The sequence below is a fragment of the Cervus canadensis genome, chromosome 21 (assembly GCF_019320065.1).
Source record: "Cervus canadensis isolate Bull #8, Minnesota chromosome 21, ASM1932006v1, whole genome shotgun sequence".
Classification (NCBI taxonomy): domain Eukaryota; kingdom Metazoa; phylum Chordata; class Mammalia; order Artiodactyla; family Cervidae; genus Cervus; species Cervus canadensis.
The window spans coordinates 59,061,121-59,087,610 of record NC_057406.1 but is presented as its reverse complement, the minus strand read 5'-3'; the positions used below and the strand labels follow the sequence as shown (position 1 = coordinate 59,087,610).

Here is a 26,490-nt window from a genome sequence, read left to right as displayed (position 1 = left end):
ATGCAGTAAAAGGATCAGTTGCTGCCTAGAGTTAGGAGGCAGGGAGAGATGAATAGGCGGAGCATGGAGAATTTTTTGAGCAGTGCAAGTACTCTGTATGATACCATAATGGGGACACATGTCATTCCATATTTTTCCAAACCAGCAGAATGTTCAACACCAAGATTTGTGTTAATTGCTCAATCATGTCCAACTGTTTTCGACCCCATGGACTGTAGATGAACTTTGGATGATAATGATGCACAGGTGTAGGTTCATCAATTATAACAAATGTACTCTGGTGAACCAGAGATGTGGCTAGTGGGGGCCGTTGTGCATATGTGGGATAGGGGATATATCAGAAATCTCTGTACTTTCTGCTCAATTTTGCTGTGAACCTAAAATTTCTTAGAAAAAAAATTGTTGTTGTTGTGGTTTAGTTGCTAAGTTGTGTCTGACTCTTTGCCACCTCATGGACTGTAGCTTGCCAGGATCCTCTGTCCACAGGTTTTCCCAGGCAAGAATACTGGAGTAGGTTGCCATTTCCTTTTCCAGGGGATCTTCCCGACCCAGGGATCGAAACCATGTCTCCTGCATTGGCTGGCAGATTCCTTATCACTGGGCCATCAGGGATACCCTCTCTAAAAAGTAAAGTCTATTAAGAAAATATCATGGGCCAACATCATGAGGGCCCAGGGGCCTGGTCATTTCTGTCCATTGTGGGGCTCTTTCAGCAGGCGCTTTTTGCTCGGGAGCTCCCTGTAGGCTGGTGGATGTCTATCCAGGTCTGGAAACCCTCATGGCTCCTGTTCAGCTCTGCTTCACCCTCCCCACTGTGCTGTCACTCCCAGTAGGTCCTTTGCATGTCTCCTTCCCTCTCGGGGACAGCTTCCTGGAGATCTCCAGTCATGACAACCCCTCGGTGGTCCCTTACTCATCTGTACAGCTCTGGGCTGGGTTCTCAGGGCAGATAGGTGAGGAGGACACGGTCCTACCTGCAAGGTATCTCTAGACATCAGTGAGTGAGAACCCACGCCCTTAATATTTAGCTCCCAAAGAGATAAAAGGGTTACCCTGATAGTTCAGTTGGTAAAGAATCCGCCTGCAATGCAGGAGACCCTGGGTTGACTCCTGGGTTGGGAAGAGCCACTGGAATAGGGATAGGTTACTCATTCTAGTATCCTTGGGCTTCCTTTGTGGCTCAGCTGTAAAGAATCTGCCTGCAATGAGGGAAGATCTGGGTTTGACCCCTGGGTTAGGAAGATCTTCTGGAGAAGGGAAAGGCTACTCACTCCAGTATTCTGGCATGGAGAATTCCATGGACTCTATAGTCCATAGGGTTGCAAGAGTCAGACATGACTGAGAGACTTTCACTTATTAAACTTAAATAAGTAAAAACATTGCTTTCTTCTCGGCTCTGACTCAGTATCCCCTGCTCCTACCCCACAACCAAACCTGCTCATTTTGTAAATTTTTTCTGTCTTGCCAAGCAACATGGGTCATTTTGCATTCACAGGTGGACATTCTGGTGGGAGACCTTGCTTTTGAGGGCAGGTTCTAAACTCCAGGGCTTCCTGGTGGCTCAGACAGTAAAGAATCCGCCTCCAATGCAGGAGACCCAGGTTCAATCCTTGGGTCGGGAAGATCCCCTGGAGAAGGAATTGGCACCTCACTCCAATATTCTTGCCTGGAGAATTCCATGGACAGAGGAGCCTGGTAGGCTAGAGTTCATGGGATCTCAAAGAGTCAGACACAACTGAATGACTAGCTTTCTTTTTTTCTAAGCTACAGGGCCAAGGTTTGCATCCTGCCTCTGCCACCCACTGGCTGGTTGACCTGGAGTGAGTATGTAACCTCCCTGTGCTTTCGTTTCCCCACATACAAAAAAGAATATGATAAAGGTAGTGTTTATCTCAAGGGGTTGCAATCCCCTAAATCAATGCAGCAGGGCCTGGCAGGCATAAGTCTTAATAGTGCTCATCTAGGGCTTCCCTGGTGGCTCAGTGGTAAAGAATCTGCCTACCAATTCAGGAGACATGGGTTCAATCCTTGGTCTGGGAAGGTCTCACATGCCTCGGGGCAACTTAGCCTGTGCTCTAGAACCTGGAGTTGCATCTACTGAGCAAAACCCACGCTCTCTAGAGCTAGTGCTCCGAAACAAGAGAGGCCACCGTAACGAGAAGCCCACGCACTGCAACTAGAGAGAAGACCTCCTTCGCAGCAAAGAGAAAAAAGGTCAAGCAGCAATGAAGATTCAGCACAGCTAAAAATAAAAATAAATTAACAAAATTTTTTAAAAATCCACAACAACAACAAAATAATTCTCATTTATTTTTATGGGGAATTCAGTCTCTTCCTTCTGTCTCCACTCTTATTAGAGACTAAACACAGGATGCCCAGTTAGATTTGAATTTTGGATTACAATGAATCCCTTGTTTTTAGCTTGAGTGTGTCCTTTATATTTCTCTCCCCCAGCCCATCCTTCTCCTTCCCTCACTCTCTCCTGGCTTGTCCTGGGAGTGCCACTTGCTTCTCATTCTGTTACAACCAGCATCTTAGGTCTGATCAAAACTGCCCCTAACTCACTGTGGTAGACAGAAGGCCCTTCTGTTGAACAGAATCAATCCTCCTTAGGGTGACTGTGCTTTCAAACGGCACCCCTGAACATCCACCTAAACACTTATATACACTTTAATGTCTTGTAATAAAAATATTTTATCACAATTTTTTTTCAGTTAACAATTTTTTTCCAGACATTTTGGAATTCACATCTTGGACTTCTCTCTAATGCACGTAGGTCCACTTCATTCATTTTGCACACAGGATTCCACCTTAGAATGGACTCAAATGTTGTGATTAGTTTCACTATGGGTGAAGATTTCAACTGTTTATCATTTTCTTCGGCTACAAACAATGCCGTCATCAACAGAGATTTTGTAGATGAAAGAAACAAGAACGTTTGCTCTGCCATTTACTAAAACATATGATAAAGCTAGAACAGTCAAAGCAGTGGGGTCCATGGAGAAGACCACATAATAAAAAGGAAAGTTTAGAAACTGACCAAGTGTATACACAGATTTTCTATATCAGATACATGGATGAAGAATGGGTGATTCCACCAATGATTCCAGAACATCTGGGCTACTTGTCTAAGCTGGCTCTCCACCTTAAATGCATACATTCCAAAAGAATTTCATACATACATTTTTGAAACACAAAAAGAACCAGAAAAAACATAACTTTGGACAAATGCACTTTTCAAGTGGGGAAGGCCTTTGTCAAATCTGACACCAAAAGTGGAGCTGTGAAGGAGTTCACCCATAGATTCATTTGACCACCCAGACAAGTCTACATTGAATACAATCAAAAGCGTGATGAACAGAATTAAAAGGCAAACCACAAACTAGGAAAATAAATTTGCACCATTTGCGAAAGGCCGGCCAGAGCTAAATACTTTTTAAAGGTTACTTAGAATAAAGAGGACATCTGACACAATGAGATCTTAATGAGTTTAGCTCAGGGGGAAAAAAAAAATACAAATGTTCAAGAAATAGGAAAATATGTGCAAACATGTTAGTTTCCAAATAATGCAAATTGAAAAAATTTAATGCCATTTTTTGCATATCAGAAAGGCAAAGATTTAAAAGAACCATGATCCTCAGTGTAGGCCAACCACAGACCAAAAGCCTCTCCTAGGTGGCTGGTGGGGGTGGGAGTTGTAAGGTCTTTCTGGAGGGAGGGCAGTAGGGAGATCTGGACTATAAGCTCAAGTGTCCATGTCCTTGGGTCGTTTTCCATTTTCCCTTGTTGAGCAATTCTTTCTGACTTTTCTATGTGGTTTTTGAACTCTGCTTCCCTCTCAAACTTTCCCTGGCCCCACTAGCCTAAGTATAAGAAGGAGATCACTTCAGTCAGCAACCTGCACTGCCCACTGCTCAGATGCAGGGACTGGGGGGGTCCCCTGAGGCTCCCCCAGTCACCTTGAAGAGACCAGCAGTGTTTCCCATGAGTCCAGGACAGTGCTTCCCATGCCAAGTCCATGGGAAGTGACAATTCTTGGAGTGACAGTTGAGGTTGGTGCTTTGCTACCACACCTGGGGCTGACAGATGCTTGCTGAGTCCAGGGCTGCTCTTCCAAGTCTGAAACCCCCAAGCCTCCACACTGTGCCTCCAGCCTCCTGCCTCCAGGCTGGAATCTGCACATTCATGCCTGCCAGGGACAGACAGAAATCCTCCACGAAACCAGACATGTCAGCATCAGAAAAGGCTCTGACAGAGACAGGACGAACTTCAGAATGGGCTTAGCCCGGACCTCAAACTAATGATAAATCCGTGGAAAGAGAAAGAAGGCAATAGCAAAATCAGGGAAACTCGGTAAAAAGGAAAAGGAGACAAATGAAATGAGTGTGTGTATATTGCCGCTGCTGCTGCTGCGTTGCTTCAGTCGTGTCCGACTCTGCAACCCCATAGACGGCAGCCCACCAGGCTCCCCCGTCCCTAGGATTCTCCAGGCAAGAACACTGGAGTGGGTTGCCATTCCCTTCTCCAATGCATGCATGCATGCTAAGTCGCTTCAGTCGTGTCTGACTCTGTGCGACCCCATGGACAGCAGTCCACCAAGCTCCTCTGTCCACCGGATTCTCTAGGCAAGAGTACTGGAGTGGGTTGCCATTTCCTTCTCTGGTGTGTATATATATAAAGCTCCAATAATTCAGAACCTAAAATAAGTTAATTTCAAAGAACATTGTGTGTGTGTGTGTGTGTGTGTGGCAGAGAAGAAGGGAGAGAGAGAGAGAAACTTGACCTTGCTGAAGGTCAAGGAAGGAGGTAGATGGTTAACTTATTTTTCCGGTCTCTATCTGTTACAACATGGAAGCTTCTCCACAGCTTTGTGGAAAGGACCAGGGAAGGGAGCAGGGGTGGCAGGAGGACCAGGCAGGGCAGGAGGAAAGGCAGGCCCTTTCCTCTGTTCCTCCCCCTCAAGGTCTCCAGAGTCTCAGCACACCTGCCCGGGCCTGCTGATGTCCCAAGGGGGCAGTGACAAGTAGTCCTGCTGTTTCAGGGCTTTGAAGAGCTGAATGGCCGGCACCTGGGGAAGGGCCTGAGCTGGAGGCTTCTTAGGCTGGACCACCTGGGTGAGGTCCCTGATCTCAGGACAGGGTCCTGGGGAGGTGGGCTTACTCTGGGGGGAGAAAGGGCCTGGAAGGAAACAGTAGTCACCCACCTGCTGCAGGACGAGGAGACCCTCAGGGGTTGGGGAGCTGGGGGACGTGTCTGCCCGGAGCGGGCCTGGGCTCAGGACAGGGCTGCTGACTCTAGGAGGGGCGGGGCTGGCCAGAGGGGACTGCGGAAACTGGCCTGTGGCTGGAGGGAGCTCCAAGTAGCCCTCGAACTCTGGTTTCCGGGGGGCTGAGGCTACAGGGGGCCCATCAGCCAATCCAGGATGGAAAGTGGGGTTCTGGGCTGAGGGGAGGCTCGGAGGGGCAGCCTGGGAGGGAGATGGGGCCCCAGTGGGTGGGGTGAATATCAGATCTGGAGTGGTGATGTAACCAGAGGCTTCGGTGCCAACCTCAGGCCATCCAGTGGGCAGAACTGTGGCGGACCTGTCCTTCTGGTCTTGACCACCCTCCATCAGCCCAGGCTCTGGAGGGGCAGGGCCCACCCCTGACTCCAGGGAAGGGCTCCTCTGGGCCTCTGGGATGGACTTTGTGTCCCCATCCCTGGCCTTGCCCTGCCCCTTCACCTGGGCCAGCGGGACCAGCTGCACCTGCCCCCCTGCGGGCAGACACAGGTACTCCAGGGACCCTGGGGACTGTGGCTTCCTGCTCACGCCTGTCTGTGGGGGCACCTGCTGGCCCACAAGGTCAGGCAGGGAGCGGCTGTGGGGTGGCCCCAGATAGGGACCATTGAAGTCAAAGCCAGAAGCCTGGCTCTCAGGCCTGCTTGAGGGGGCGGCCAGCCCTGTCGGGGGGCTGGGGGCCTGCTCCGTGGGGAGGTCCGAGGCGGTCAGAGTCATGTCAGGCTCTGATGATGAGTCACAGGCATCCTTAGGTTCCTCTGTGGTGAGAGGTGACACCTCGCTGTGCCTGCAGTCTACAGGGAACACCCTGTGGGGAGAACAGGGGCAGGGATGCGGGGACCTCCTTGGGCACAGGGGCAGAGCGGGTTGTGGGACGAGAGGCCTGGCCACACCCACAGCTCTCAGAAAACTCAGGGCAGGGCTAGGTTGGGAAGCAGGCCCAGAGCAGGAAACCAGATGCTCCTTAGCCTCCCCATGGGTCTGGCCCTCCAGCCTCCGTGCTGTCATTCCAGGTCAAGAACCCCTCCCACCCTCCACTCCTTCCCATCACCCAGCTTCAGGCCCCAAGTCAGCGTCCAGCCTGGGCTCAGTCATCTCCCCCACGAGGGTTAGTGGCAAGCTGGCGGCTCAGATGCTGAGGCCATGAAGGTTCACAGACCCTCTGCCACCCAGTGGGGCCAAGGCAGTGTGGGGTCTCCCTGGGCAGCAGGGTGAAGGGAGGTCATCTGCTCCAGTCTCCTGCCTCCAGTCAAGTCTGTGGTCTGACCCTTGCTAACCCGGGATGCCTCTTGCTTTAGCGCCACCAGCCTCCATGGATCTCTTCAAACTGAGGCCCAGACCCAGGCCACCTCCTCCAAACCTCGGGTGTGCAGGAGGGTGCCACCCTCCCACTGCCCAGGGATCCCCTGCCCAACACTCACCCCTCCAGCTGAGGGCAGCTGCTGCCCCACGGCCCCTTGTGTGGGCGGCTCCCACTATCCAGGGTGGCCATGCTATCTGGCAGTCGGAGTCCGGCGCTCCCGTTCTGGGAAGAGAAAGGGCATTTGTATCTTTGGGAGTCAGGGCGCTCCAGAAGGTGCAGATGGAAGGAAGGCCTTGAGGATGGTGGAGATTCAGGAACCCCCAGACGAGGCAGATTCTCATCACCAGCAGGACGGCCTCCTGACACCAGGGAGACGAGGCCAGAGAGGGGCTGGGACCTCGCTGGGGTCCCAGGTCGCCTGAGGACACTATATGGATTGTCCCTGCTCTGTGCTCACCCCAGCCCCCTCTGCACCAGCCGTGAGACCCTCCCAAGGCAGCTCTGGCCCCGTGTATTTGACCAAAGGGCTCCTGTTCCCCAGGGTCCTCTCAGCCTTCCGCCATTTGCCCCAGACTCACTGCCCTCCCCGCTCAATTCTCTTCTCAAAGGCGCCTCATCTCCACCCTCCACATGCCTTCTGCCTGCCGTGGCCTCTCCCACCTCCCACCACCCTGCACCCCTTAGCGCTCAGCTCTGCCATCCTGTCCTCGGAAAGCCACTCTGCCTCCCACCATCCACCTGCCCTCGATGTGACTATGCCTCTCCTGGAGCCTCCCAGGGACGAGCCCCCCAACGTCAACCCTCCCTCCTGTCCCGGGTGAGTCCTCGCCAGCAGGGCACGCTGAGCATCGGGGGAGACCAGGGGGTCTCCGTGCTGGGCTTGCGGTGCTGGCTTGGCTCTTAGAGCTTCCCAGCCCCTCTTCTAACCACCTGCACCCCCAGCCCCACTCAAAGCCCCCAGGAAGGGGAGCAGGACAGGGGCGCGGGGACATGGGCGCAGGAGCACGCGAGCCCCAGCACCTCCGCCGCCCTCACAGCTAGCTCCTACCTGGAACAGGTGGCTCTTTTTGGGGTTGGGGATTTTCTCCTCCCATTTCTGGTTCAGCCTGGAAAGACAGCAAAGAGGTGACCGCTGCCCAAGACCTCAGGGCAGCTGCCTGTTCTCATGTACGGAGGTGAAACTGCAGCCCAGGGAGAGCTCAGATTAGTCCAAGACCCCATTTGGAGCGGGTGACAGGGCTGTGACAGACAGTGACCCTGGCATCCTCTGGGGCCCTGGATAACACTCTCCCCCCTCTTGGAGTCCCCTTACCTGTACCCGTAGACGCCACAGAAGTGCAGGACTGGAAGCAGGATTAAGGTGCTGATGACAAGGATGAGGGCTAGGACCCACATGGGGAGCACTTCAGGAAGCCAGGAAGGAAAAAAGATTATTAGCATCCAGGGAGGAAAAGGGCTAGAGACTCAGAAGATGGGATGCAGCTGCTTCCTTGGGGTGCAGAGGGGGAGAGGAGGCCAGAAACTCACTAATAAGAAGGGGGCCTTTGTCTGAGCCACCCACAATGTTGGCTAGGTGGGAGGAGGCAGAGGATTAGATACTGGCCAGTAGCAGGAGTTGCTGTAGGAGGGCAGCAACTGTAGCCAAAGGCAATCACAGGGGACTTCCTGAAGGAGGCAGCGTATAAGGTGGTCATTAAGAACAGGGACAACAGGAGAGGCAGAGATGGAGAAAGGGGTGATGGTGGAGGAACCAGAAGGTACAAAGGCTCATTAAAGACTCTCTCAACTGTCCAATTGGCCTTAAGCCCCTTACTGGCTGGGCCCCTCCAGAACTCCCCTGATCTCTTTCCCTTAGGTCCTGTGGCCCACTTCTCCTTTCTGCTTGGTTGGGGTCCTCTCTCTGGGGCTCTTTCCCTGACAGTCGTCTGGGACTGGGGACCTTGTTGCAAATACTTTGTTCTCTTTCTGCAGCCACCTCCTGGACCTTGTCCTATAATTGTCTGCTGGTGGCCACCATGGCGATGGTGGTAGATAAATGAAATTAGCAAAAGTAAAAGATTGAAAAATCAGACCGAAGCTTTCCAATCTCAGGACCCAGTCTGTAGTTCCTCAGGCTGAGTGGTCCCTGGGTAGTAGGTTCCACAAAAGCTAATGAAAGCATGCTTTTGTGTGTGTGTGTGTGTGTGTGTGTGTGTGTGTGCGCGCACGCGCCCATCATGTCTGACTCTGTGTGAACCCATTGACTGTAGCCTGCCAGGCTTCTTTGTCCGTGGAATTTCCTAGGCAAGAATACTGGAGCAAGTTGTTATTTCCTATTCCAGGAGATCTTCCTGACCTAGGGATCAAACCTGTATCTCTTGTGTCTCCCGCATTGGCAGGCAAGGTGGGTTCTTTACCGTTGCGCCACCTGGGAAGCCACTAGAAGCCTGGGCCATATTAATAGAAGGCTAAGGTTCAGTCGGTGGGAGACCTGTTGGGGAGCCATGCTCCCTCCTCTGTCCTCTGGAGACCTTGCCCGCAGTCTGTGTTGCACACCAGGAGGTGTCATTTTCTAATCCCTGATGACGCCTGGGAAGGAAGGATGCTACCCTGGGGTGGGGTTACGTCTCTGTGTTCACATCCTCCCTGTCCTCTGCCCAGCGGAGCTGTGCCAGGAGGGGTGAGGGGAGCGTGGCAGACCTACCCCAATCGGTGTCCCAGGACCTTGCCTCACTCCACTCGCTCCAGATCCCCTCGTAGTTCCCCGGCTCCGGTTTGACTCTCACTCTGGCCTGATACCTGCTGGCGGGCTCCAGGGTCGGTAGGGACATAGTGTGGGCATTCTGGAAGTCTTCTGCCTTGGTGTCCTGCAGGGGCAGGTGTGTGAGCAGGAGTGCTGAGGTCTGCGGTGCGTGGGCACAGCTACGAAGCCCTCCCGCCTCAGCACCCCAGCCTTCCTTCTACCCATCCGTTCCCAGCTTGCAGTCACATCCCCAGATCTGAGCAGCATCACCCCCACTACGGAGGACCACACTCCAGAGGGGCAGGACCAAGGAGCACCTCTTTTACTGAACTCCTGGCACACATGACAACAGCGGGGTGCAGAAACCCTGAGGAGTCACCATGGCCCCCCTCACCCTCCCAGCTCTCCTTGGGGCAGCCTGGACCCCAGATGTGGTCTCCCCTGGAGTGTGGTGCAGGGTGACCAAACCCTGGACCATCAAACAGATGTTCAGGAGCCCAAGGACCACTACCAGCTCCACCACTAACCCACTCCCTCCTGGCTTCAGTTTCCCCATTTCCAGCCGAAAGTTCTGGGGCTGGCTCTGAGGTTTCTGATCTGCCCTCTGTGGAGCCCCACGTTCTGTCCACAAGGCCCAAGGGCTGCCTGGGGGCCAGGGCCAGATACTGAGCCCCGGGGTGGGGCCCTGCCTGCCTCCCCAGGAGCTGCCCTGCTCTTAGCAGCTGCACATTTGCATTCTGGATGAGATTCTTACGAAAAAGTGTCACCTTATTGTGACTTTTGAAAACCTGTCCTCCAGCTGCCTCTCAGCCCTCCCCCTCCTGATGTCTATGCCCCCTGTGCAACTCAGGGTCACGTGTACACTTTGGCCAAGTTCACATCATCTCTGTGAGTCTCGGTTCCTTCACCAAAGGAAGAGACGATGAGCCTGCTCAGAAGGAGTGAGCACCAAGTCCCAGTGGCTCTCTGTGACTGGTCACATGCTGGGAGCCAGGCATCTCGCAGGTGGCATTTCTCCAAGTATTGTCTCACTGCTCCCTCCTCCCCTTCAGGCCCCTCCGTGGCCACAGGCCCTCACCTCCCATGAGGCTCCTTCTTTCTTGTACTGGACCTGGAACATGCAAGTTATGTGTGAGTAGCTCATTTTTTCTTCTTTCCAGTGCAGGATGTAGCCATCTCTGCCCTTGGTCACGTTGAGGGTCGGGGGAGCCATCTGGACTGGAGGGAGGAAAACTTTTAAGGAATATTGTTTCTAATATTCCTCCAGTGGGACATTTTTTGTGTTCCACGCTGATCACAGGTGCTCTCTCCATTGACCCAGGACCCCAGGTCCCACCCATCTTAGGGTCTTTGCACCCCCACTTCACCATGTCATCTATTTTGACCTGAAATGCCCTTCTCTTGGGAGATGTTAATATACATTGTTTTGTAGTGAGGTGACCAGAAGTATGGGTTACCCCTAGTATTTAATAGAAATAAATGTAGTATTAATTTATTCTAATCTAGAGTATTGACACTGTTCTAAGTATTATTATACATGCAAAATTTATATGAATAATTTCACTCGATTGTAACAACAACTGGATGTAGTAAGTACTCTTAATCTATCCACTTTTCAGACAACTGAGCCCCACAGTGATTCAGTAAGTTTGCAAGGACAGGCAGCTAACGAATGGTAGAAACAAAGATTGCAGTCTGGAAGATCCCAAACAGTAAGTAGCAGATTTAAACCCAGGTAACTAAGACAAATCAGCTGCTGTCCCTGACACACACTAGAGATTGGGAAGAAGAACTTGATCATCGAGAAGCAATGCAGGAGTTTCCTCTGCATGAGGTCCTCTCTATGCAACAGGAACCGGGGAACTTAACCTGCAAGGAACCACAGTCCATTTGCATACCCCACTAGTACCCAACTGAAGAAGTAAATCACAGATGAATCATTATGAACACTGAAAATATCAGTCTGGGAAGGACTTTGGAAACCTCAAAAAGAAAAACCCAATCTGAGAAAGAAAGGGAAAAATTGGTGGGAAGACCAGGAGGTCGTGGGCAGAAGCTGGAACTTTCGAGCAACTGAGAAGTTGGAGGGGAAAATAAAGTGAAAGTGTTGGTCGCTCAGTCGTATCTGACTCTTTGTGACCTCATGGACTATAGCCAGGCTTCCCTGTCCATGGAAGTCTCCTGGCAAGAATACTGGAGTGGGTAGCCATTCCCTTCTCCAGGGGATCTTCCCAACACAAGGATTGAACTGGGGTTTCCTGCCTTGCAGGCAGATTCTTTACCATCTGAGCCACCAGGGAAGATAGAGCTAAAAGAATGAGATCAAAGGTTTTTTAATACTGATATTCTGGAGGAATATTAATTGCATCTTCCTTCATGTTATTTGTCATTGTTGCATTATTGCTTCTTGAGAACTTCCAGGATAGACTAGAATCATTTTTGTTCCAATTGGCTCCCTGGGCTGTTTCATTGAAATTGACAGACACGAAGTCTGGACCATGAGGAATTAAACAGTGCTGTTGGAAGATGCTCCACACAGAAGGCTAGGGGCAAACTCACTGTTCTCTGAGCTCTTTATCAGTCTCTCTTCCATCTTTGGTCGAACAGAGACGATGTACTGGCTGTAGTTCCTGGCGTCGGGCACCGGAATCTGGCATCGGTGCTGGATGTAGGGGCTGCCAGTCTCCTTCTTCACAGGAGAGCATTCTTCTTCCCTGAGGATCACGGCAGAGGTCAGGGCAGGGGGAGGCAGGGCCATGTGAGGGGTGAGACCTCAGGAGGAGCTATGGCTTCTGCTGGGCTCCAGGGGCAGGAGGAGGCCTGGAGAGGGTGAGGCTTAGAGGAGGGGAGGGGACAGAGGCAGGGGACACTCACTGTGCATTGGGGCCAGTCTTGTAGAAGAGGGTGAAGGAGACGGAGTGGGTTACCTCGGACCTCACTTCCCAGGTGCAGGTGAGCAGGGCGGCTCCGTCAAAGAAGCACTGGAGGTTCTGAGGCTGGGCCTCATCCCCTGGGAGGGAGAACAAACCCTCCTTCAGTCCTCATTCGTTCATTCCCTAGCCTTCAATGGGCTCACCGTGAGACTCATCACAGAGAGACTGTGGCCAAAAACATCAGGGGTTAAACTCAGCCTGGCCTGCCAGCCGTGTGACCTCAGGTCAGAGGGTGAACTCTGTGAACCTTCACACCCCCTGTGCAAAATGGGGAGGACAGCTCAGCCTCGGGGTTTGGGGATTTATTAAATAACACTGTCATGCTGGTGTGTCCACATGTCATGAAGCCCTCACAAAAACGCAGCTGCCCATATGCCATTGTGATTAAATTGTCATTGTTCCTCCACAGAACGTGGACAGCAACCTGGGGCCTGGGGGTGAGTCAGATGCAGCCGCTGCCTCTGCAGAGTCACCGTAGGCATGGGGTGGGCTCAAGGAAGCCACTCTGAATACAGAGCACCCGAGGATCCTATCGTGTGGACACTTGACTCGTCCTGGAGCTGTAATGAGTCCCCCTCTCCACAAGGGAGCCTTGTCCCAACTCTGTTACCTGGCTGGGACTTCCAGGAAACCTCCTGGCTCCACTGGCTGGGTCGTCCTGAGAGCCCCGAGCCTGGGGCCAGCCTGGTGCGCACTCGGGCCATGTAGGTGCTGCTGGGCAAGAGGTGCTTTAGCTCCAGGATGGCCGGGGGGAACTTGGAGTAGGTGGTGCGGGCATCCTGGAGGGGAGAGGGGCTGTTGGAGCAGGGCCGGCTGGGCCAGGTACCTGTGGGTTTGGGGTACAGTTGGTGGGGTCCCTACCTCCCAGGAGTCCTGAAGCCGCTTGTAGACCACCTCAAACTCCAGGCTGGACAGCCAGTGGCTCTGGAAACCCTCATGGGCTATACTCCAGGACAGCAGGAAACTCTCCCGGGTAGCAGTGATGTTGAGGTCCTTGGGTGTGGGGGGCTGCACTGGAGGGAGAGGAAGGAAAGTGTCCCTAAGGGGCTGGGCGACTGTGCGGGATGTGAAGGCCCTCTGTGGCCCATGTGTGGATAGGCCTGGGTCCCAGGCCAGGCACTGCTCCCACTGGCTGAGTGATCCTGGACAGACCCCTCTTCTCCATGGACCTCAGACTGCCTTTTGCTAAATCGTGGGGATTCAGTGTGAACATGAATGAAGCTGTGTAGATTCCTAGGCCTCAGAACATAAGCTCCATAAAAGGTGCTCAAATGAAACTCCAAAGGGAGCTAGCTTCCTTCTGTCCCCACTGCCCATGAGGTGGCCTGTGTGGCCTCCTTCCCAGCAGAGGGCACTGTGACTCCTGTAACTCCCCCCTCAGTCCACACTTTATTCATTCCTCTGCCCAGGGTCATCCCGCACCTCTCAGTACACAGCAGATGTGCATCCTTCTCTGGAAACTTCTTGGGTCCTCTCCCCAAGGCAGAGTCCCTTGCTCCCTTTCCTGGCCCACCACACCCTTTGTATGGTCCTTACAACCCTGGAGGATTAGATGTTTCCACATCTGCCTCCCCAAGTAGGCCAGGGGCTTGTGGACACTCCAGGGTTCCCGGTCCTCACAGGAGACCACCCTTGGCCAGGGACCCCAGGTCTTACCATGCTGGCTCAGATTAACGGTGAGCTCAGTGACCAGAAGCTGGTCCGGTCGGAATGAGAAGTAGTCAAAGTCAGCAAGGACAAAGCTTCGGTAAGGAATAACACATTTTCTGGGTACACAGTCAAAACAATCGCTGTCTAACCAGGCCTTGTCGTCACTAAGATTGCAGGACACTCGCTGTGGATGGTCCCTGCCAGGAGAGGACAAGTTTAGCCCAGAGAGAAGAATCACTCACTCACAAACATTTACGAGTGGTTCCTATGTGTAAGGCTTTGTTTAGTACCAGGGAGCCTGGCAGGAAAGAAAACACATGCAAATCCCTGTCTGTAGTGCAGACATCCTAATAGAGGCAGACATACACAAAACAATGAAGGAATGATGTCACATGTCAAATGGAGAAAACTGTACATAGACAAGTCAGGAAGAAAGAGGTGTGAACAGGCCAGGACGGCTGGCCTGGGGATATAGTTTGAAATAAAGGAGGCAGGGAAGGCCTCTTGGAGAAGGTAACATCTGAGCAGAAACTTGAAGATCAGGGAGGGAGCCATGCCAAATCTGGGGAAAGAGGATTTCAAGGAAAGGGAACGGCAAGTGCAAAGGTCCTGGGGTAGGCTTAGGTCTGGAGTGTTGTATGACTAGGCAATTAACAGTGTGTGCAGAGTAGAGATGTGAGGGTAGGAGGTCCAGGAGCCTAGTAGAGGGAGGTTGCAGAAGGTCAGTGCTTAAAAGGAATGTAAGGAATTTTGAATTCACTGCAAGTGAGGAAAATTGAGAGTTATGAGCAAAGGAGTGATGTTTTGACACACACCTTGAAAGGATTCCTGTGGCTGCTGAGCTGTGGATAGATTGAGTTGGGTGGGGGTGGCAATACCGGAAGCAGAGGAACAAGTTAGGAGGCTTCTGGACTATCTCAGTGATAAGAAGTGGTTTGAATCAGGGTGTTAGCCATATTCACTTGCTATTTGAAGATGAAGTTGATCACATTTGCTGATGGGTTGGATGCCGCGGTAGAGAAGGAAAGGAGGGAAAGGAGACTGAAAAGCAAAAAGTAAAAGACTGCCCCCATTTGTCTGGCTTGAGCCCCTGGAAGCTCCCCTTTAGTGAACTGAGATGGGAATCTAGCACAGGGGCTGTCTCTGGGAGGCAGAGCAGGAACTTGTTTAGGACACTTGAAGTTAAAGACTATACGGGACAATGTGGAGAGGCAAGTGCACCTATGGTTCTGGAACTTGGGCAAAGGTCCCAGCTGGATAGAGTGTGTCTGGGTCAGAGATCCAGTCTGGGGCTGGATCTCTGCCGCTGGATGCAGATGCAAGAGAATGGAGATCCAAGAGCCCTGGGACATCGTCCCCTTCAGAGTAGGGAACAGACCAGGAGACGGAAAAGGTGGGCCAGGGGGACATGGGGAAGGGCCCGGGTGCTGGCCAGGGTCCGGGAGGGAGGTGCCACAGTGGGACCTCGTGCTTAGGCCCAGCCAGGCCTTGTCAGGGGCTGCCTGTGGGTTCATGGGGAGAAGGCCAGGACTAACCATTGATTTACACCAAGTGGGCATCGCTGACTCCAGCGGGAGCAATTTAAATGGCCTGCTGGGGGCAGCAGAGTCCTGGGAGAGTGGGCTCTGGAGGAAGTACCTGAGAGGCACTGGAAACAGGGCTCCAGACAGATCGCTCTTTAGAGGAGGCTCCCTCAGAGGGAAGCAGAGAATGGACAGCCGGGCTACGAGACCGGACCCGGGAGGCCCTGAGCTACAGTCTGGTCGGCACCTGTTAAGTGAATCCCAGGACAGTGACCCTCAACAGCATGGGGACAGTGGAGACTGGGATGGCAGTGATGTCCTTGAGCAGCAAGACCAGGTGGGACCCTGGCTCTGACCTCAGACAGGCCTGCCTGGGACAGGTAATCACTGCAGGGAGTATCCAGGGAGGTGGCAGGCCATGGTGGAGGGAGGTGCTGGGAAGCTTCTCTTCTGGGGGTGTCTGCTGTCCCAGTGTAGGAGGAGGCAGGCCACAGCTGGGGGTGGGGGTGGGGACAGTGGACAAGGAGGACGGAGGCTCTGGGGAGAGCAGCGGAGAGAGTGCAGAGGCAATGATGCTGCGGAGCAAAAGCCCTTCTTCCTAGGGGAGGTCATCAGGGGTCTCCCCAGACCCTGTGATGCCCGCTGTTTAATTACTTCCATTATGGTGAGTTAGACTATCACCGGATCCCAGAATGGTGGGAGCACCTTCCCAAAGGGGCTATGCCCTAGAGACTAGGTAAAGAGAGAGAAACCCCCACTCGGGAGGAAGCAGGGCCTGGGGGAGACATGGAGCTTAGCCTTGCAGGCTGGACACAGGACACTGGTCCTGCTAAGGCCTTGACCCTACTGTGTGGCCAGAGGGACGGACCTCACCTCTGCAGCCTCAGTTTCTCCATCTGTGAATTGGGCATTATGTCCCTGTCCTGCCCACCTCATAAGGAGGATGAACCAAAATTGACTTCTGCCGACTGATTTTGTTCAATTGTCACAAAATAAGAGATTATCACCATCATCAACAATATTAACATCAGATGCTCTTCCCCCAAACCGGACATCAGACCCAAGCCCCTTGGCCCAAGGGCTGCCTGATGGGGCAGGAGCTCCTGGGCAGGGGTCTCCCATCCCTACAATCTGTCCAGCCCCAAACCCCTGGCACTGCCCACACAGCAGTGCCCCTCGCTGCCCTCCAGCCCTGGGCCCTGCCTCACTCACTCCTTGAGCCTGCGGTAGAGGGTCACGTTGACCAGTCGCTGGGCATCCTGGGTATCTGCCCACCTGCAGATGATGCGGCTGGTGTAGTCATTATGACAGCGCAGGGTCCGCAGCGGGACAGTCTCTGCCAGGGAGGGAAGCAGAGAGAGAGTCACAGCTTCCCCCTCAGATGGCCCAGCACTGCAGAGAAGTCTCCCAGAGTTCTGTAAAGGCTCCTGGAGCCCAGGCACAGGTCCCCAGAGGCCTTGGCAGGGGCAGGGGGGGCTGTCTCTGCAGGTGTGCAGGTGAAAGGGAGCCAGCTGTGGACCCTCCTGTCTGGGGAAAAACACAATATTCTAGTTGATTCAGAGCATGTGTCCTGAGCCCCTGCCTTGCCCTCCTCCTGGAGGAACAGAGTCCCTCCCATTACAGGTGGGCACATGCGTCAGACACAGGCCCTGCCCCTGGGCCCCTGGGTGGGTGCAGCCTGGGAGCAGGGGCATAAACTCACCCCTAAGGGGCCTCCTCTGGGACCGCCTCGCCCTGCTCTTGGATCTGGCCCCACTGGGCCTGATGCTTGGAAAGTGGAGTGTGGTTCCCAGGGTTATCAGCGGAACTGAGTTTTCCGGGAGCACTTGGGGAGGGTGGTCACTGGTCTGAGGAGCCCCAGGTTGGGGGCTGTCTCAGCAGGGCCTCGAGGCAAGAGGAGAGACCCCCCACCCAGGCTGAGGGTTCCCCAGGAGCAAAGGTACAGAGGTCGGAACTGGTCAAGACCTCAAGGTTCTGAGTGCCTGAGAGGAGAGAAGGCCAGACAAAGGACTGGAATGGGCAGCCGGGAGATTGGAGGTCTGGAATGCCACACTGGGAAATGTGGACAGAGAAGCCACACAAACAGAGAGGGTCTTTACAGGAGGCCAGAGAAGAATGAGCGGGAGTGTGGGGGGAGGGAAGGGAGGCCTCCAGGGAAAGTCAGGAGAGAGAAGAGATGGTGGGGGAAGGCTGGGGGTCTGGGTTTTGTGCCCCGGCAGTGAGAAGGGGGACATGGAGAGGGAGGGGGTGATCTGGCTCACCTTCAGCCCCTTTTATGCTGAGTCCCCAGCAGAGTGCCAGCAGAGCCAGGGGGAGCAGCCCCCGGGTCAGCGTCATCTCGTGATTCAGCTCTGGAGAACAGGTGGCCCGCTCGGGTGGGTCCAGGTCTGGGCAAGGTGTGGGCTCCTCACTGTCCTGGAGTCTTGTGTTCCTCCCCTGCTGGAGGCTGGGCTAGACCCATGTCATCAGTTCTTGGGAATCCTCCTCTTTCTGGGATCCTGCCTCCTCCAGGCCTGTGGAAGGGAGCGTCAGCCTATGGGACTCAGCCCTCGTGGTAGGGCGGACCCAGGCGCGGCCTTGCTGCCTGGCTGCAGCCCACTGCTGCCTCAGCCTGGCCCCTGGGGCCGTCCCTGCTCCTCAGCTCAGTGCCTGGGATGTGACCATGAAGGAGATGCTCTTAGTGGCCTTGGCAGATGTGGGTTCCCACTGGGTCACACTGCCGTGGTGATGAGAAAATCCAAGAGGGAAGCCTGGTATTTGATTTCCCCCCCATCAGGTACTGACCTGGGTGGGGGTTACTGGGTGTTGGGGTGTGATCCCCCAGTGGGAGTGAGCACGTGCACATACCCTCAACACACACCACACACACACACCACACACACACACACCACACACACACACACACACACACACACACCACACCACACACACACACACACACACACACACACACACACACACGAGCCTGGTGCTCTCCCCACCCTGTTCCATTTACCTCATTCCTCCCACACTGCCCCCTGAAATGCTGGTTCCCTTTTTTTCTGCAGAAGGTTGGGGATTTCCTCATTTCATTTCATCCAGCCCCTGGGAAGTACCAGGAAAGTAGAACAGAGGACCATGACTCCTTTTCTGTCGGTAAGATTGTCGTAAACTTCACTCAAGCTGCACAGACACATATACCAGAAGCTCTGTTGCTGGGAAAAGCACAGCTCTAGGCTCAGCCAAACTGACTTTCAACACAGGCCCTGTCCCTCCTGTGCTGGTGGCCTGGGTTGACTTATCCATGCCCTCTGAACCTTGCTCTCTAAATCTGTAAAATGGGCCCAACCCAACGTATCTCACATGAGATCATGAGGGAGAACCAAACTTGGTGATGTTTGTGGGGTGGTTAGTCCAAGAAATGCCTGGGAAGGAAGAGTGGGTTTGTCTGGGGCTGGGGGAGAGTATTTTAGTTCCTGCAGGGGAGCAGTGCCTTGGCAGGCAAAGGAGAGTCTGCCTGGGCTGGTGCAGCTTGCTCTGCCTACCTGGAACTCAGCTAAAAGCTCAGAGCTTCTCTTTGGGTCTTACCACAAATGCAAATTCCTCTCATGTAAAGAGGTCAATTCTTCTGAATGTCAGTTATAAGTTTAACACAACTCTAATCAAAACTTAGCAAGATTTTCTTTCTTTTTGGCAGGAATTCACAACGGAGAAAATATGTGTGAGGACAGTTAATGAGACTTGAAAAACTAAGAAGTCTCATAGAAAAATGGGTTTTCCTTAATGGCTCGGCAGTTAAAGAATCTGCCTGCGATGCAGGAGACACAGGAGACACCGGTTTGATCCCTGGGTTGGGAAGATCCCCTGGAGGAGGAAATGAAAACCCACTCCAGTATTCTTGCCTGAAAAATTCCAGGGACAGAGGCACCTGGCAGGTCGCAAAGAGTCAGATACAACTGAGTGAGTAAGCCCTCATCGAAAACATACTATGGCTACCAAATGGGAAGCGGGGAGGGGTAAATTGGGAGTATGGGGTTAATAGATGCGCATCACCATATATAAACTAGATAAACAACAAGGCCTAACTGTACAGCACAGGGAACTATATTCAATAATAAACTATTATAAAAAAAACTATAATAAACTATAATGGGAAAGAATCAAAAGTAAAACAAATACAGATATATATATATACATGTGTGTGTGTGTGTGTATAACCAAATCACTTTGCTTTACACCTGAAACCTCTAAATATTGTAAATCAACTATAATTCAACAAAAATAATGAGTCTCCGCCCAATAGCAAAATTTATTATAAAGACCTGATAAGTAAAGTAATGGATTTTCACACATGCACACACATGTGCACACACACACACAACAAATCAGTGGACATACTGATCAGATGAACTGTATTTCATTAGAGAATGTACTATGTGACAAAGAGGAACCATAAATCAGTATTAAGTGATGGAATAAAAAAAGTGTTGAGACAATTGAATAACAACATAAAACATATCAGCCTAAATCCCTACCTTACACCATTCCCCATGGATTCATTTCAAATCAATGAAAAATTTAAATATAGGCAGTTAAATCCTATGAAACTTGCAAGCTGTACAAGTGAATATCTTTGAACTATTTAAGCTTCAAAGCACTAGAAGAAATCAGAGACAAAGGCTGACAAATAAAAGTGCATAAAAGTGAACACGTCAGTATTTTATAAAAATAACTGAACCACAAAGCAAAGGACAAAGTGCAAAATAAATGTTTGTGCCAGAAGTATGGCGAACAAGCGACTACCTTTATGCTATAAATAGTTCAAACAAATTAAAGACGTCCAAGGACACAAGCATAAAAGACACCTACGTGCAGAGAATTCGTATTAGTGGCTAACAAGTACAAAACACTTACCATCAGCTGGCCACTGTTCAAAAGGGTTTACAGATATTAATACATCAATGTGTAGGTTAAAATCTCCGCTTTGTAGATGAGGAAACTGGTATAGGTCCATGATGATACAGCAGAAAGGAACAGGCTGAGACTATAGCACAGGAGACTGGCTTTAGAATTTGTGTTCTTAACCAGTCATAATAGTGAGTGGCATAGTGTTGTATTTCCCAATTATTGGTATCGTACATCTCTATTCTGACATATAGTGACCCAACAGACACTTCTACAGATGTGCACAGATGTCTGTGCAAAAACAAAACAAAACGTTAAAACATCTCAAGTAGCATGCTCAGGGAGATTTGAGAAATCATGGCCATTTAAGAACAGATTGCTATGCAAAGAACAAATAAACAGAGTTCTTGGCATTTGAAGGTATGAAATCCATTTAAAAAAACCAAACAAACACCATAGCTCAATAATGGGCCAAATCAGAATTAACACTATAAACTGCCATGTTACAAAGGTAGATATTGAAGACAGCAAATAGGCTAGGAAATGGAAAGTCTTAGAGAAAAACTGAGGCCTAGGAATGAAATCCAAGAGTTCCAACATCTAGAAGCAGAAGACAGAGAACTGAGGGCAGGTACTGCAGACAGTGTTGGTTACCTAGCTGTCCCCTTTCCCCTTGGTAATGAAAGCATAGGTCTTACCTAGGTTTATTGCCTCACAGAATAAAAGATTTTATTTCTTGCACTCTCCTATTGCTAGGTGTGGTCATGTGACTAAATGTTGTCCGAGAAGATGTGAGTAGAATCATTGGGTGTGCCTTTCAAAAAAAGTTGCTTAAAGGAAGTAGTTCAGGTAGGAGAAATCCATCTTTGCCCTCCTGCTTTTTTCCCTTTCTCCAGTTTGCAGTTTGGAAGTGAGGGCTGGAGTTCCAGCAGTCATTTTGAAGTATAAGGTTCTCTTGAGCGTAGAAGTCATATGCAACAGAAAAAGAGGAACCTCGATCCCTCTTCTCGCTGTGGACCAACCATACAGTCTGAGACTGCCTACCTCTGGACATCTTTTATGTGAGGGGAAAAATAAACTTATATAGTTTTATGCTACTGTTATTTGGGGGTTTTCCGTGTGTAAACACACAGATATAATTGCAAATAGAAGAAAAATTCACAGGGCTTTAAATCAGGCAATAATCTGCTAAGTTAAAAGCAAGATTCATTTTTAATAGCACCATACTCAGTCACATTCTAATAAACTTTTAGTCATCAAAGAGTAAAAGGGTAATCCTAGAAGCTTCCAGAAGGAAAAAAACAAGTTATTTTCAGTGAAAAAAAGATTGGGTTTGCAAGGTCCTCTCACAAGTAACACAGGACTCTAAATAGATAGTAATGTCTTGAAAATACTGAGAGGAAAATATGTTTGAACCTAGAAATATAAAAAGTCTAGCTTACTTTGAAGTTCAAGGGGGAAAAAAATCACAATATTTTGGAAATGTAAGGATAAAAAAAGCTTTCCAGATCTTTTTAAAGAAAATTACTCTAGCATGTATTTCAGAAAAAAATAAAAGTTCCAAGAAAGAGAGATAGCATATGATACTGGAATCAGTTTTGGAAAAAAAAAAAACCAATAGGACTTACTGTTAAGTAAAGAAATATTGTTACTGACTTCCCTGGTGGCCCAGACAGTAAAGCATCCGCCTGCAACGAGGGGGGCCCAGGTTCAATCCCTGGGTCAGAAAGATCCTCTGGAAAAGGAAATGGCAACCCACTCCAGTACTCTTGCCTGGAAAATCCCATGGATGGAGGAGCGTGGTAGGTTACAGTCCATGGGGTCACAAAGAGTCAGACATGACTGAGCAACTCCATTTTTCAAAGTAAAAGCAAATAAATACACAGTAACAACATTGAAGCAAAACAGAGATTATTTTAACACCTGTTGGCTGTGAGGTTACAGGTAAAAAGCAGAGATGAACCGAAAACTTGCTAAGGATCTTGCCTTGTTTTGGAGGAGTGTATATATTCTGAGTAAGCCCAAATGCTGATGGAAAATATAAGTTAAGTATAAATACGTGTGTTTAAAATGTAAGGGTTAAAGATCACTATGAGTGAGAATTAACCATGGAAACCAGGGGATGACAGGAAGTGGGGAAGGAGGAGGAGGAAGAGGGAGGAAGAGGAGAGAAAAGCCAGATGCCTTCTCACTCAAAATAAAATAAACATGCTCACCAAAATTCTCAAACTCATGCAGAAATTTAATGATAAAAATAGCAATTGGAAAAGGGGAAAAAAGGCACAAATTCACTCTAGACAAAAACAGTTTCATAGGATAACCTGATAAACACTTTAAAAAGAAGAATGCATCAACTCTATTTGTGATTAATAGAAATATATCAACAGACAGATTAAAAGGAGAAAAAGATAAGCTTATCTTGACAAATGCCCTTAAATATTTGATAGTACAAAAGCCATTCCTGATGAAACAAAGAAATAAACCTTGGCAAATGAGGAATTGAAAAGAACATTGGCATTTCTGGGTATGTACTAGAAAACTACAGTAACATTAAAGTTGACAGAAATGTCAGTACCCTCTGTGCTTTAAAGTAGAAGGCTGCCCACTGTTGTTGTGACCCCTACTTGGGGATCAGTCTTAGCCCAAGTAATCTCTAAATTCAAGACAATCCACATTAAGACTCCAGAAAGATTTTCAACTGGCTTAACAAATTGATTCTAGATTATAACAAATCCAACATGAGGAACTTGCTCTACTGGTTAGAAAAACAATGAGTATAATAGTAGACAGATGGAACAGAAAATATTAAAGAAAAGAACTACTTAGGAATTGGAAATAGTAATAGAATTTCAAATCACAGAGAACACATGGTTTGCACACTCAAAATTAATGATATTGAGACAACCAGTTAATCATTTTTTAAAAGTTAGATGATTACTTATTACCTAGACCTCCAAATTCTAAATGGATTAAAGATTTAAATGTCAAAGCTAAAATAATAAAAGCTCTAAAATATTTCTTTAATCTTAGGGATTGAATAAGACACTGAATCTGGAAAGCCTGAAATACAAAATAATGACAGATTTGACTTAAAAGCAATGAATATATCTTTATACAATGCAAGGTATCTTTAAACACACCAAAGAAAAAATAGAGTGGCAATCTGAAAGACATATTTTCAACATATGTCAATAAATTGTCCATACATGTAATAAATGGAACACTCCTAAAATGCTCCAAATGTGTTAGTACTCAATATGTAAAAGGCAACCAGCTCACTGAGAAATGTAAAGGACATTTCCATGCACATTACAAACAGAATCCAAATGGCCTTTCAACACATGGAAGACGCATGACTTCACCTATCACCAGGGAAAGGAAAAATACAAGTGAGAACCAGATAATTTTCATCTATTATACTGGACCCAGTTAAAAGATGGACTGTTTACTTAAAGAGAAACCAGTCTTTTTATGCACTACCATGGGATATGTTAGTTCAGCTACTTTGAGGAAGGTTTGACAATATCTACTATTATTTTACATGTGCAGTCTCTTTCCCAGCAATTCTACTTCTAGGAATCTGGGCTCTAGGAATTCTTTCACAGGTGTGGAAAACTGGAAACCACCCAAGTGTCTAGCAACATGTGATCAGGTAAATTGTGGTGTACCTGTGTAATGGAGCAGGACCCCCTGGTCCTTGCCCACGCTCCACCCCGCGATGTCCCCTGCCTGCCTTTTGTCTGTGGAAAACTTTAGTCAAAGAATAAGTTTAATCAGAAAAGTGAGAAATACGGAAACAAAGGAAAATGGTCAAAAGAGACCAAATAATAATAATGCAATCATTAAGCATAGTCAAGGATCTTTAGCACTGTCTTAAGGGCTGTAGATAATATTCTGAGCCATATCCTGTGAGCTGTCTTATAGATACTAAAACACCAAGATGGAGAAGTTAATTTCATGACGACCAGACTGTACCCACAACATAAGCTGCCACGATTCCGAGAACTGGCCTCAAAGAAATGGGAACAAACGGACCCTGGAACTGAAGATTAACTGTACCTAAAACAATAATGATGACACTGGTCAGATCACCGATGACCAGTTTGAAGATGACTGTCAGAGCTGATTGTGCTGTTTCTGTATGTAGCCCCCCATCCCCACCTTCTGTTTATAATAGCTCTTGCCCCCCTGGCTGCCCGTGTGGGGAGTCGGCCTTTGGACAAACGTCCACAACGCCCTGCCACCACGATTGCCAGCATCTGAAATAAAGCAAACTTTCCTTTCCACCAACCTGGCCTGCTTATTGGCTTTTGAACAGCAAGCAGCCAGACCCCACCACGCTCTTTCAGTAACACCTAAACTGATAAATGTCATGTATCTCTTAGGGCTAATTAACGAGTCAAATCTCTACATCTTATTATGGAATGTTGTCCAGAACGTAATAATAAGTGGAAAATTAAGCCATAGGACAACATGTATGTTATAATCACTTTTATGTACTCCCAATTTTTAAATTTTTAGCAAAACATTGATCCATGGATTCACTTGTTTAATATTAAATATATTCATTAAAGAACTCAAGAAGTATCCTGTGATGTTAGTAGATATAGAACAACATAAGTAAAACTAATGAATGAAAAAAAGGATGACCCAAAATTAGCAGGACAGATTTTGCTTGTTATAAAACCATTAGAAAGCAAGGAAGATGATAAGCAGAGAAAATTAGAATCTGTTTATACAAAAACGTAACAGCGAGGTGTCTAAAGACTAAACATTGCACATTTGCAACTTGTCACTACAGGCTGCCTGGCGAGTCCCCACAGGCTCTTATCTCAGTGGGGATCCAGAGAAACACCTGTCTTCCCATCCACAGGGCAAGCGCACACCTGGACGAAAACACCCCCAGACACCCACCACCTAGCCAACTCACTTCAGTAACAGGCATCCACAGCTGGGCCCAAACGTAACGTATCGACAGTGGTCAGGGCAGAGTGTGACCATTAAGAAAACATTCTTGGAGGGGGGAAGACATGTGTCTAAGTAAGGAAGGAACCTGCTCCCTTCTTATCTTCCAACATGAGCTTCTCAACCCCCACCAGTCTAGGTCTGAGCATAGCAAGTTTCCTGGCTTCATCATCTGCCTCCAGTATCTCTGCATCCCCGTGGACATCCACACGTGTGTGCAGGCACACGAATGTGTGTGTGTGTGTGTGCACACACAGACTTTTTCCAAACCAGGATGTCAGGGACTATCGGCACTCCCCTGTTCCAGACAGGAGACAGAAGCCCAGGACAGGATATTATCACTGCCACCAACACTTTAGTGACACCTTAGTGATACCTTTGTGACAAAGTAAAGACAACTGTACACAGCTGTGTGACTCCCAGGCCTGAACTCTCTACCGCCCCAGGCATCTTCCCCGCTGACAGGACAGTCAGATCCAGCAGTGAGGACCGAACCCCCAAAGCCCTTCCCCCAACACCCAGGCAGGTCGGTCCCTGCTGTCTGCATCCTCGTCCACTGGCTGCTTGGGAGTCTGGGTTCAGATTTTCCCAAGAGGCCAAGCCCTAACTTCCCAAGTCCCTGGGGCACACTTGCCCACTCGACACCCCCAGGCTCTCCCAGTCCTTCCCATCCCAGACTCCCACACGCCCCTGCCCCCGATCCCGCCCTTCAGCCTGCCCCAAAGCCCACACGTACCCTCTTTGTGCCGGGACAGACGGACCTTCTGTGGTGTCTCCCGGAGGCAGTCAGCGAGCCTCTCAGGCTTCCTATTTATGCTGACGTTGTTAGGAAACAGAGAAGCAGAAAGAGGAAGCGGCAGGCCCTGGCCTCTTTCTGTACAAGTGCCTCTTCACAAGATTGGCTTCTCAGAATTGTGGACACCAAGATATGAAGTTTTATTCTGAGCCTTTCTGGCTTTGCCAATGCTGTTCCTTCTAGAAGTACTTCAATCTTTTCTGTGTGGTCTCCCTATAAACTTCCACGTGTGCTCTCTCTGCTCAGTGCAAAGTTCCTTCAAGCAGCCTTCCCAGATACCCCCAGGGGGGATGCCGGGGGAGGGCCTCTAGAGCCGGTGAGAGCTCAGAGCCACAGGGACCTGGCCTCCCATTGCCACCTGCTCAGGGTGAGATCTTCTGCAAATTACCTGCATGTAACTTCACCAGGGCTCAGGACCCGCCTCTTGACTTACAAG

The 26,490-nt window shown here is 49.8% G+C and overlaps 1 protein-coding gene and 1 long non-coding RNA gene across 3 annotated transcripts; one reads left to right on the top strand and one right to left on the bottom strand.

The window, feature by feature from the left end:
- Positions 1-2,440: 2,440 nt before the first annotated feature.
- On the bottom strand, positions 2,441-26,145 carry CSF2RB (colony stimulating factor 2 receptor subunit beta). Of its 2 annotated transcripts, none has more exons than XM_043440858.1 (14): positions 25,995-26,145; positions 17,671-17,922; positions 16,622-16,745; positions 13,893-14,083; positions 13,098-13,249; positions 12,847-13,015; positions 12,178-12,313; positions 11,863-12,017; positions 10,382-10,521; positions 9,265-9,427; positions 7,894-7,984; positions 7,630-7,687; positions 6,700-6,803; positions 2,441-6,086 (listed from the first exon to the last, which is right to left on the bottom strand). In XM_043440858.1, exons 2-14 carry the CDS (start codon positions 17,744-17,746, stop codon positions 4,976-4,978), a joined length of 2,670 nt encoding a protein of 889 aa, XP_043296793.1. In that variant the 5' UTR covers positions 17,747-17,922; positions 25,995-26,145; the 3' UTR covers positions 2,441-4,975. The 2 variants fall into 2 exon arrangements, with proteins under 2 accessions (XP_043296793.1, XP_043296794.1); XM_043440859.1 differs by lacking the exon at positions 25,995-26,145 and adding an exon at positions 20,303-20,440.
- On the top strand, positions 15,656-19,205 carry LOC122423626. Its single transcript, XR_006264194.1, has 3 exons — positions 15,656-15,789; positions 18,457-18,544; positions 19,086-19,205. It is a non-coding gene; the product is annotated as an uncharacterized LOC122423626 (long non-coding RNA).
- Positions 26,146-26,490: the final 345 nt, after the last annotated feature.